Source organism: Gopherus flavomarginatus, chromosome 9 (genome assembly GCF_025201925.1).
Source record: "Gopherus flavomarginatus isolate rGopFla2 chromosome 9, rGopFla2.mat.asm, whole genome shotgun sequence".
Classification (NCBI taxonomy): Eukaryota; Metazoa; Chordata; order Testudines; family Testudinidae; genus Gopherus; species Gopherus flavomarginatus.
The window spans coordinates 58564059-58576851 of record NC_066625.1 but is presented as its reverse complement, the minus strand read 5'-3'; the positions used below and the strand labels follow the sequence as shown (position 1 = coordinate 58576851).

At 39.3% G+C, this 12793-nt stretch overlaps 1 protein-coding gene across 10 annotated transcripts in view; it reads right to left on the bottom strand.

The window, feature by feature from the left end:
* Positions 1-12793, bottom strand: part of HERC1 (HECT and RLD domain containing E3 ubiquitin protein ligase family member 1) — a 234589-nt gene that overhangs the window by 123301 nt on the left and 98495 nt on the right. For 9 of the 10 annotated variants that reach the window (XM_050966953.1, XM_050966944.1, XM_050966945.1 and 6 more), the window contains exons 20-23: positions 8083-8197; positions 7866-7986; positions 4395-4566; positions 987-1293 (exon numbers count right to left, since the gene is read on the bottom strand). In XM_050966953.1, the coding sequence (XP_050822910.1) occupies positions 987-1293; positions 4395-4566; positions 7866-7986; positions 8083-8197 (715 nt within the window). The remainder of the gene's footprint in view (positions 1-986; positions 1294-4394; positions 4567-7865; positions 7987-8082; positions 8198-12793) is intronic. The other variant, XM_050966949.1, reaches the window with a different exon arrangement.

Sequence of the window (12793 nt, the reverse complement as noted above, 5' to 3'; positions counted from 1 at the left end):
AAGCCACTTTGACACCACCACCAGACACAGCTGCCCATGTTTTAATGACTGGACTCCCAGCAAACAGTCAAAAAGAATAAAAATTGAAATTAAAAAGTCTTCTTTATAAATGTCTATTAAAATTTCAGTTTAAATACAGTTTAAATGTGAAACAGTCTAAGAAAAGCTAAAAACACTGAGAGGCTTTTAGTATAACTATACTGATCAGTGTGACATATTAAAAAGGAAAAAGTCAAGATAGATTAAAAAAACTACATCTGTGTTACTAGCAATACCTTAGATTATTAAAATTAAATTTTTTTTAAATACACTCGACTATCAGAATTTATATTGTTTATGCCACATGCTGTTTCACTCCAATTTAGACAATGAAACTAGTTGTCTTCCTTTCTGGTTCTCATGCATCTGGCTAACAAAATTCTTTGTTTTCCAGGAAATATTTAGTTTGGTTTTTTTTAAATCATAAAAAACATTTCTATTCATATTAGGTTTTTACGGCCTGTCTATGTTATTACTTTCTTTTAAAACCCCAAATTTTGGGTATAAGCAGTGTAATCTTTAGCTAACACGATATGTAAAATCCTAATACATACAACAAATATAAACAAAAGAACAAAACAAAAACTCTTGTCAAACTAATGAATATGAATTTTTCAACAAATCAAATTATTTTAAATCCTAGATTATCTGGATTTCATTATGATGAGTCCACACAGCTATACTCAATTTCAAAAAATCAAAGTGTTTCAAGTATATCGTACTATATCTAGGTTGCCCATATCATGTTGGGTTCTTTTATGAAAAATTGAGGCACCACTTTCCCTCCAAACCCAAGCATCAGTGTTGTTTTATCTAAAGCCTTGAATTCTTTTTCTTTGTTGTCACACCCTGAGTTTACCTTCAAGGGTTATCTACTAAATTTTAACAAATATTTTTGGAAACAACTAGAGGAAAATTAACTACTTTAAACAGTTAATGAATCCCACCTAGTCATGAGTCCAATCCCTTCAGGTGTACTAGTTGAAGGTTGCTGCAACTGTCCTTCCTCCCTTCGTTTTTGGAGCTCTTCAATAACAGGGCTTACTCCTAAGATCAACAAGGCACATCTATGGATCACAGAGTTGCATGCAGCAGTGTACACATCTTGACCCTCCGGAAGATCTGTGCTAAATCTTCGTTCCTGTTGGGACTGAGGAGGCTGATCATCAACTCTAGTCCCATTTCCAGTGTTCATCCTATCTCGATCCCGACTGCGAGCTACTTCACGGGCTGATAGGAAACATTGAAATATTTCTGTAACATGCAACACAAAAACAAGGTCTTAACTTCTAGGCAAAGCTAAATTATAATAAAATAGTCATCTTCAGTTTAGGCCAAACATTGGCATCGACAATGGAAAATATAACAATTTTTTTCCTAACAGTAAAAAAAGGATCCATTAACAAGTTAACAAAACAGACTAGTTAGTTAGTCTAGCATTTACAATGTTAAATTTAAAATGAAGGGAATAGTAAAATCTGACATGCTGCTAATCAATTCCTTCAGCAGTACACTGTAATCTAATTACTTAAGAGGAAGCAAGAAAGGGAATGATCAAAATTCTTTCACTCCACTGAATACCTTCAAAGAGCCAGAATAAACAGGAAAGCTTGTACACTGCCATTTAAAAACTCACATTTTATTTTTTAAGGTGAAAACACATCCCATATAACAATGATCAGAGCAGGCGCTGGCAGTATGCTATTCCTTGGATGCATTGTGCTTATGATAAACAAACCGCTGAAACCTCCTAGAGAAATCTGTTTATATGGTACTGTATAAAGATGGCCTGGGATTAAAGTTAGGCTCAGGAAATAAGGAACAAATGCTACCAAGTAAGAGTAATAACTGGCTTTTTAAGCATGCCTGCTTCTGGCTATAACACTGTCCATCAGTGGCAGTGCAGGGTTAGCCATGTCCCTTAGAAGAGCATGACAATTAGAGAAAACGCTTCCAACTAAATATTTCTAATTCTTACAATAAACTGGTGAAACTTACTGCAGAGCATGCATCCCACTCAAATTATCCAAAACACCACAAATTCCAATGCACACCAAATTGCAGTCTAACCAAAACAAGTGCTGGTTGGTCAACATCTGTGTACTTGAATTCTTGGAGAAAAGAAATTTTCAATAGGAAGATAAACTTTCCAATTTTCAATCAAATCTAGGTCCACAGACCAACCAATGGGATTTGCGTAGCAGTATGCACCTGGGGGATATGCAGTCATGCAGAAGAACTGGTATTGGCAGTGGGGTAGCCTGTAAAATCTTCTCGAGGTCATTTGATTTTTGATCTGTTCATTTCCCTCTAGAGAAGTGGCTTTCCCTTCAGTCATATCTCTATTTCCAGTTCCAGCATCATTTGGCAGATGCCAATTTCTTTTTGGACTTGCCTCCTCAGAGGTCGCTTTGCTACGGTGTTCTCCAACAATCTTTCTCCCAAATATTTAGAGGCTAGTAGTAGAGTTTTTGCCTGAATAACACCACTCCAGGATTGAAGACAACAGTGTCTGAGTAAGAGAGATGAAACCCAGAGCTCTAGCAAAAAATCGGAAACAAAAACAGCTACTGGAATTATCGTAGAGAGACACAGACCACCTGACTATAACATTTCCTGATCTTCAGGAGTACATCAGTCCATGCTAATATTTTTTGGGTAGGACATGAAGCTGTCAAGGCTGTTGAAGATGCTTCAAAATTCCTCAGAAGACATGAATCCACTTCCTCCCCTCCCTTTCAGAAGGGACTGTGACTCCTTTACCACAGAAGAAAGAAATTTAGGTAGATAGATAGCAAGTTTTGAATTACTTCACCTGGTAATATTTTCAGAACATCTCTCCTAACCATCTGGGATAAACTGGCTATTCACATTCTTTCCTAATCACATCTCTAGAGCTGTGTGGATTGAGACCAAAATCTCAGACTTGTCTCCAGAGAGGAAATACTACTCTGTGGTCTCACTTTCCTCCATAAGCTTGGTCCTTTTCATAGTCCAAACTCCATGTTTTGAAGGCTCTTTTAATGGGAAGTCTAGGAATTACAGGGCTTTTTTATTTTAAAACCAAGAAGAATCCTAGTCTGTCTACCTGTGCTGTGGGAGCAAAACAAAAACAAGTAGGTTCTTCTAAGGGAAATCTTGGGCCCAGTCTAGTTCTATATTCCTCTACAGTGCAAACTGGAAGACCCTGTTGGTGGATCTATGGATCTGGGGGTCTGATCGCAAATGGCATCTCTTTATAGCTCCAGCCTGTTTCTAGGAAAACAAGCCTAGGCTTTTGTTAGCTTCGGGTCACTGAGAAGAATCTTCTACCAAATGTTTGGCAGGCCTCTCAGTCCTTACAAATAAACAGAAATTAGAAAACAGTCTTATCCAAGACCACCGCTCTCAAGCAAAGTTAAGTCCTGGAACAGGAATGAAGCCGTTTGCTATGCAGGTTCTCCTTACCCCTTGGTCAGGGGAGCCCTGGCAGGCTCCTCTCTGAGGAGAGGGGAATAAGTCACTAGCATAGAGCATATTGGGAATGTCACATTGATATGGAAACTGGCCACCTGACTATTCCGGGGGGGGAAGGGATAGCTCAGTGGTTGGAGCATTGGCCTGCAAAATCCAGGGTTATGAGTTCAATCCTTGAGGGGGCCATTTAGGGATCTGGGGCAAAAATCAGTCTGGGGATTAGTCCTGCTTTGAGCAGGAGGTTAGACTAGATGACCCCCTGAGGTCCCTTCCAACCCTGGTATTCTATGGTTCTAATAAGGTTAGATGTGGCTTCATCAAAGGAGGAAAAAATACAATATTTTAATTAACAGGCTGAATATCCTTTTTAGCCTGGGCACAAGACGCAATTCAGCAAAAACTACCAAAGTTGAAGGAATTTTGGCAATTTTCTTTGCAAGTCATATTTAAATATTAACAATTATCTAGACAGTTCATGAAGTTTACAGGTGGTGGTGCAAATATGGAGTGTACTGAAAAACATACATTAGTAGTGATTACAAAGGTCTGATTAAGCAGGCTTTCAACAGCATTAGTAAATTCCAAACCAATTCAACGTTAGCAACAATAAATTTTATTCCAAACTTTAGAATAAGAGATATTTAAAATCAGTCTGTTACTACATACATATACATATAGAAAGTATACTATATACACACACACTTATTAAAAAGTGCAGAATATTTCTTATATTTTGACCCAACGAATACACTAAAATTTTACAAAATAAACTCAGTGACATTCTGGATGTCTGAAGTAAAAGCCTCTAGATTAAATTTTTCATTTGTCCTTTGTTAAACAAATGTACAGTCCTTTCTAGAAACCATGAAATTGAATTCCTACATTTAATGTCAACTTACTTCCAGCTGTCATGACTTCATGCTCTCTTTCCTCCTCTTCATCTTCTTGTTCTGGATGCCCCTCTTCTCTGTCTCTCTCTGCCTGCTCCTCCATTTCAGCTTCTTCATCAATGGTCCGAGTAAAAGAATGCTCTTGAGGATCAATATCTGCAGATTCCTGGTTTTCTGACATCTAGACAAAGTTGTTTAAATTACATGGTGAAATCACTTTTCACCAAATGAAAAAATGGAATGTTGAAAAAATATTAAACAAGTTTTTTTCCTAAGAAAAGGCATTAATTAGTATATTGAGTTGGACAAACATCAAATGCAGAAAACTACTATAATGCCATATTATGGCAAAGACTTTAAAAACATACAAGTTAGGAAACTGAAAATGATGCTTCCTATAGAAACTGTTACTCAGCTCTTTTGTATATATGTAGTAGTACAATAAGGTATTTGTTTTTCGGCTCAAGAGTCAGACTTTGAAACTTCAACACCATAGCATCAACATGCCGTTATTGGGAAGAGTTCTCTCACTTTAAATAGCATATGATCCTCATAAGGTTTTATTCTATGGCCAATATTTGAGTTGGTTTAAAATTACATCCAATAAATACTAATTTTATTTTCACATTCACAGAGCTGAATTTGCAGTTCTTACATAGACAAAACTTCCATTCACTTTTAGGAAGTTAAACACACATAGAACTGCAAGATCAGATGTTAATTTATCTCACACACACGAAATGTAGCAATTTTAGGATATGAAAGACTATAGCAGGGAGATAATGATAACCATAGCCTTGACTAGTATTACCTATGTACTCTGCACTTTAAAAAGGCCAGTTTCCCAAAGCTGAAAACAATCATCAACAAAACTGAATGAAAGAAAAAACTGAGCATTAAGAAGGCTTTTTTAGATGTCCCAAAATATCTACAGTTCTGAAATCACATAAGGTGACTTCTTTAATTTAAAAAACACCCTGGTTAAAAAGGGAAGTAAAATTAGCAATTAAGATATAAATAGAAAACAGAGAGCAATGAGTACAAATTACCAGTTCACAAACAATCAATTGATAAATGAAACTAAAGGCATCAGTGAAAAATCAATGGCTAGTAGGGTTAAGGACAATGAGGAATTCTTTAAATGTTTCAGGAGCAAACAAAATCCCTAACAACGGTATAAATAAGGGTGGTAAAACTAAGTATTCAATAAATACTTCTATTCTGTATATGGAAAGAAGTAGAATGAAATAATCACATCTTTCAGTGATAAGGAAATACTTTCAAGCCCATCAGCAACTAGGGAGGATTTTAAATAGCAGCTATTAAAAATCATTTTTAAAATCAGCAGGACCAGATAATCTGCACCAAAGATTACAAAAATATTGACAAGGAGCTCTCTGAACAATTAATGTTGATTTTTAACAAATCTTGGAACACTGGAGAAGTTCTAGAGGACTAGGAAAAAGCTAATGTTGGACCAATATTTAAAAAGTTTAAACAGTATGACAGTATCTTGGAATGCAGCAATACAGAAAAGGATTTAGTGGTTATGGTAGATAACCAACTGAACCGGAGCTCGCAGTGTGGTGCTACAGCTAAAAGAGCAAACAGGATCCTCGGATGCATAAACAGGAAAATATCATGTAGGAGCAGAGAGATGGTATTATCTCTCTAAATCCCATTAGTGAGACCATTACTGGAGTACTGCATCCAGTTCTGGTGTCCACAACTGAAAAAGGATGTTAAAAAATTGGAAAGGGTTCAGAACAGAGTTACAGAAATGATTCAAGACCTGGAAAATATTTCTTATAGTGAGAGACTTAAGAAATTCTATTTAGTTTACCCAAGAGAAAATTAAGAGTATCTTGATCCTACTTTACAAGTACCTACAGGAGGAAGGGATTTCTGATAGTACACAGCTCTATAATCCAGCAGAAAAAGGCATAAAGAGATCCAACTGTTCACAGCTGAAGCTAAACAAATTCAGACTAGAAGTAAGGTGTAAATTGAGAGTAATTAACCACAGGAACAACTTATGTAGGGATGCGGTGGATTCTCCATCCCCTGAAGTCTTTATATCAAGACTGAATATCTTTCTATAACGAACACTAAAGCTCAAACAGAAGTTATGAGCTTTATGCAGAAATTACTAGGTGAGGTTCTATGGCATGTGTTATCCCAAGAGGTCAGACTATTTGATCATAATGGTCCCTTCTGTCCTTAAAATGTACTAATCTATGGGTTAGAGGCTATAACATGGTGTACATATCCCTTTCTCTCCAACTCACAGTTGCTACCTACTGTCAGGTGGATAAGTTACTACAAATACCTGATGATTTGAGAACACTCCTGAAGCACATGCCACAGCTACACAACACAAAAAAGCATACAATGCCTGCCTTTTAAAAGTGACAAGGTGGGGACCGACATGCCTACAACTATATTGCATTTTAAAAGAGCTTCATTTATTTTTCTTATTAAAGAAAAAAATCAAACTTACTGATTTTATGCAATGTGAAAGAACATTCAGACCAGATACATTCTGAACCTGAATTTGCCAAAAGGTAATAAGTGTCCAAAATCTGATTTACCAAAAACTGTGCATATTCTGAAGTGTCCTACTGCTTAAAACTCATTAACAGCAAAGGCTTCAACATTAACTGGTTGAACAGGCTTTGTTCTTCAGTAGTAAAATAAAAGAACCAATAAGGATATAATATACAACCCAACTTTCTTTGTTTCATTTTAGAGCTTCTGCCCTTGCCTACATCTCTGCCATTGATTTCTCCAAATCCATTTCTCCCACTCTTGATTCTGCAGGATTTTTTTCCACATTTTCTTTTCCTATGCATCTTCTCCTCTGCCTTCAGATCTTATTTTAAATCCTTTTTTCCAAAATAGCCTCCATTTGCTAAACAACTATTATTCTGTCTGCTTTCATTCCTTGGGCCTCAACCTTTAATTGCCTGCACTGCACTTGTCAAAGTTAGACTGTGTCCTATCTAAGCTAAGGGCTTTGTAAGGCACCTTATTCAAATAATGGGTACTAAATAAATAATGAACAACAACTTACTGAAACTGAGGGCTACTAAAAATGTATATATACACCTCTACCTCGATATAAAAAAATCTTAGCACATTATAGGTGAAACCGCATTATATCGAACTTGCTTTGATCCACTGGAGTGCGCAGCCCTCTGCCCTCTTCCCCCCCAGAGCACTGCTTTACCGCATTATATCCGATTTTGTGTTATATCAGGTCGTGTTATATTGGGGTAGAGGTGTATATTCCAAATTTTAATTTGAAAACATGCTTTAAAAACAAAGTAATTTTAATGAAGTGCAAAATTTCTAGCTGAGTGAATGAAGAAACGATTGGAAAGTGATTATACATAGAGTATATACAATATTTCATGAATAAATATTTTCTCACGATATGCAGCAAAATCCTATAATCAAGCAGATATTTTTCATTCTTACCCATCTGTCTCTTGAGGATGACCTAGTTTGAATAAGTTCCATGTTTTTGCAAGCAAGCAAGCGACTCCGAACTTTATACACACAGCGGTATACTTCTGCCAGGGCTTTGCCAGGCTGATATCTACAAAAAGCCGTAATAGAAAAATCATACCTTTCATTTAAAAAAAAAAAAAAAAAAGAGTATGTAAAGATTTAAACATAGTTTCAAGTTACTTGCCTGCTCTCACCACAAGCTTGACTAAGTAAATTTGTGTGTTTCAAAAGAGCTGAAAGAACAAATCTAGACACAGTATCCAAGAGTGACTCGTTACTTAAGGTTGCACTGTCCCAATCTGAAAATAAAAATGAACCATTAAAATGTACTGGGATTTCCAAAAACTAATTCTGACTATATTTTAAAACAGCAATAGTTATGAAGTTACTTAAAATCTTCTTCGCGCTAAACTTTATGCCAATTTATAAATGGATTTAATGTTCATGAAATAAACTAACAGTAGTGATTAACAAAACACATAATGCAACAAACAAGGGGTGGATTAAAACAAAATCCTTAGAAACACCAATGAAATTTTAAATAAATCATGTTAATAATTATAGCATCATTTGCTTAAATGAGGTGTTAAGAACTAATTGAAACAAATGTTGATAGACTTGAAATATGCTTCAAAGGAGCTTTCCAGCCATACACTTTTCATTATTCTTGACTTAAAATTTTCTATTAGAACACTATGAAGATGCAGTTTTACTTCTGGATAACTTATCTAAAGACTGTTTGCAGTGCTGTTGTAGCCGTGTTGGTCCCAGGATATTAGAAAGATATCTTTGATTGGACCAACTTCTTTTGGTGAAAGAGACAAGCTTTCAAGCTACATAGAGCTCTTCTCCAACGGGAAGTGGAGAGGTGTTAAAGTCTTTTTCAGAGTTCTCTGTAAGCTTGAAAGCTTGTCTCATTGACCAGCAGAAGTTGGTTCAATAAAATATATTACTTCACCCTCCTTGTCTCTCTCAGAATGTATGTTAATTACTTATGCTAAATGATCTGTTCCATCCTGTATTTAGTGTGATATTCTGAGTACCTTTCCCAGACCTAAAAAAAAAGAGTTCTGTGCAGCTTGAAAGCTGGTTACTTTCACAAACAAAAGTTGGTTCAATAAAAGATATGACCTCGCCCACCCTGTTTATCTAAAAATTGAAATTATGTAAATTGCTTATTTTACCTGAAAATTACAAATACAGAAGCTGATCAGAATACTCCAAGTCTAAATTAGGACGAGTCCGTGCTTAAGGACACTAGTCTTATCTTCAAATCTATCAGTGCACAAAATGTGTCTGCTACAGAGATACTAAATTGCATTGATCAAAGCTTGAATAAAAGGAGATTCTGACTAGCAAACAAGGTTTCAAAGACATTCATTTTAGATCACTCAACTGCAATGAAATTAACGGTCACTCATATCCATATGCCCAGGAAAGGGCAATGAAAACAACAAGATTTTCCATCCTACATCTATAGATATTTAGATATATAAAGTTTATAATATTGAAACACAACAGGATCCTGAATAATACAAAAGTTACTAAATACTCATAGCAGAGTGACAGCTTGCTCTGGAGTCCCAAATGACTAAATTTGACAACAGACAGTAACTCCTGAGCTGTCTTATGAGCCTTTCTGCTGCATTTTTGAAATCACCCAGCTTGGTTACAGTTGCGACAATCTAAAAGAGACCAGTATTTATTTTTTTATGTATTCTTCCTCCCTTCGTATCTGAATTTTTCAAACTCTGTAGGTGTTTTTCAAAAACTGACTGGAAAAATAATGGTTCTTTTAAAACAGACTCGTGAAGATACAGCAATTTCAAACGCAGTAAAAAACTCCTAGTATGTAGATTAAAAATTCTACTATTAAAATCATTGCAAAACCAGCTATTACCCTAAATGCAGCTACTTTACAGTGGTACATGTTTCTAAAATCTCTAGGTCTAGACTATGCATTTATAAACTGCCCTGCAAAAAGGTAGTGGGATGTACCTGTGTCATCCCAGGCGCAGTACAGAGAAGAAATCATGACCCAGCCAATCACAATTCCTTGCCTGTTACTTCCCATTTGCTCTTGGAAAAGAAAAGATGGAGAAACAAGGGGAAATGGAGAGTAATCTGTTGCTAGCCCTGACACATGTATCCTAGGCTAGTGTGTCTGGAGAGAAGGGGCAAGGCTGCACCCATGTCCTCCATTCCTGCTCAGGAGAGTTAGTGGGCTTACTGATGTCTACACACCCAAACCCAAGGTCCAGGAAGGCCATGCAGGTGCATGTACACCAAGCCATGATCCTGCCCTTTTTAAATGCTTCAGGCCCTGATTCAGGAAGTCACTTAAGCATGTGCTTAAATTCAATCCTATTCAAGATAGCAATTAAATAAAGGCTTAAAATTTAAGCATGTGCTTCAGCCCCATCAACCTCATGTACTTAATTACTGTCCTTATTAGGGCAGCTTTCCTGAATTAGGGCCTAATTGAGAATTGCACAGATCTTGTTAATGTGTTTTGAGTGAAATTCCCATCCCTGAAAAACTTCAGTATTGTTGCAAGTCATCTTGAGGTCCAAAAATCAAACTTTTTGCAACATTTTTATTAAATGCCCATTTTCACATCAAACAGTAACAATTCATAATTTTAAAAATTTCATTTCTCATTTGAAAAAGAGGATGATAAAGAAAATAGCCCGTTTTTGCTACAAAACAACCTTACTATCAAGCAAACCCCATAAAATCTAATGTATTTTTCACAGAAGTGGATCAGTGCCACAGAACCAAAAAATGTATAAACCACGTTTTAAACTTTTCCAATTCCATTGCAAATATTTATGCAGCCATACTTTCAATATTAAAAGTAAAACTAATCTACAAAAGGAAATGTTCACATGTATATTTGGAAAATACTTTAAATATAAACAGCAACCTATTTCACGATTAGGGCCCTATCAAATTCACAGCAATGAAAAACGCATCACGGATTGTGAAATATGATTTTCCCCATGAAATCTGGAGCTCAGCCAGGGGGTTCCTACCCTGCACAAGGCTCCAGCTGCGAGTCCCTGCCAGGGATTGAAACTTCCTCTTCCCCTGCAGGGCCTGCTCCAGGTCAGACCCACCTCCAGGATCTTCCCCGGCTGCAGGAAGCTCTGCAGCTCTAGCTGTCCCTCCCCGCTGCCCCCCGCCCAGGGAGGCTGTGGCTCCAGCTGTCAGCCCCCCACTGGAATGGGAGATTCCCGGGAAAACCCACCCCGGACCTATGGTAACCCACCCCGCTATACCCTGTGACCTCACATTTGGGCTACTGCCTGTGGTGGTGCTGGCTTTAGATCTGGGTGCCCAGCCAACAGCCTTCCTCGCTGGCTGCCCAGCTCTGAAGACAGTGCCCCAGCCAACAGAAGGGCAGAAGGGTAGCAATCTCACAACCCAGCTACATAGCCTTGCGACCTCCTCCCCCCCAAACCACCTTTTAGATTGAGACCCTCACAGTTACAACGCCATGAAATTTCAGATGTAAACAATCTGAAAATGTGAAACTGACTAATTTTAAAACTCCCTAGTTGTGAAATTAATCAAAATGGACCCTGAATTTGGTAGGGCCCTATTCATGATATTATATATCAGAGACTGACAACCTTTCAGAAGTGGTGTGCCGAGTCTTCATTTATTCACTTTAATTTAAGGCTTTGCGTGCCGTTAATACATTTTAATGTTTTTAGAAGGTCTCTCTCTATAAGTCTATATATTATGGAACTAAACTATTGTTGGTTTGTAAAATAAACAAGGTTTTCAAAATGTTTAAGAAGCTTCATTTAAAAATTAAATTAAAATGTTGATCTTATGCCGCTGGCCCGCTCAGCCCACTGCTGGTCTGGGCTTCTGTTCACCAAGGGTCCGGCAGCCAGAACCCTAGACCGGCAGCGGGCTGTGCAGGGCTGGCGGCCAGGACTCCAGACCGGCAGTGGGCTGAGCAGCTCAGCCCACTGCCGCTCAGGGGTTCCATCTGCCAGCTCCTGCCAGCCGGAATCCCGGCTGCCAGACCCGCTCAGCCCGCTGCCTGTCTGGGGTCCCAGCCCTGCCCGGGGTCCCAGCCCTGCCCACATACAGTAGGTACCTACCTTCTCCCTGGTTCTGGCCAATTCTCTTCCTCTCTCTGCACTGAGCTGAGGGTGGGAGTGCACTGAGCACAGGGCTGGGGGTGAAGGGTCTGGCCAGGAGCTAGAATGAGGGAGGGGGCTCAGGGTTGGGACAGGAGGTTTGGGTGTGGGGCACTTACCTGGGCAGCTCCCATTTGGTGTGAGGGGTGCAGGTGGGAATGTGGGGTGTGTGTGCAGGAGCTCCCGTTTGATGCTCAGGGTGGGGGTGGGCATGTGGGGGTGCAAGAATCAGGATGTTGGCGGATGCATGGGGGGTGCAGGGGCTGAGTATGTGGGGGGTGCAAGAGTGAGGGCAGAGGGCTGGGGTCCCATGAGGGGGGTGCAGGTGTCAGGGCGGGGGGGGGGGGGGCTGGGTATGTGTGGGGATGCCAGAGTCAGGGCTGGGGTCGTGGCGGGGGGGTGAAGGAGTCAAGCAGAGGGCTGGGTGTGTATGAGGGCGTTACAGGGCTCAGGGTAGGGGCCTGGGGGGTGTGCGAGGCTGCGGGGCTCAGGGCAGAGGTCTGGGGTTTGTGTGAAGGGGGGTCAGAGCAGGGGGCTGGAGGGCATATGCCCCTATTCCACCACCACCCTTCCCGAAGGCCCTGCCCTAATTCTTCTCTGCCTCCGTGGGAGGCAGCGAGCACAACCCTGCTTCTTCCCGACCCGCTCCCTCACAAGGGCCATCAGCTGATCGGCCAGCAGGGAGGGAGGGAGGGATGGAGAGGCGAAGGAGGGGCAGGAACCCAGCACACTACAAGA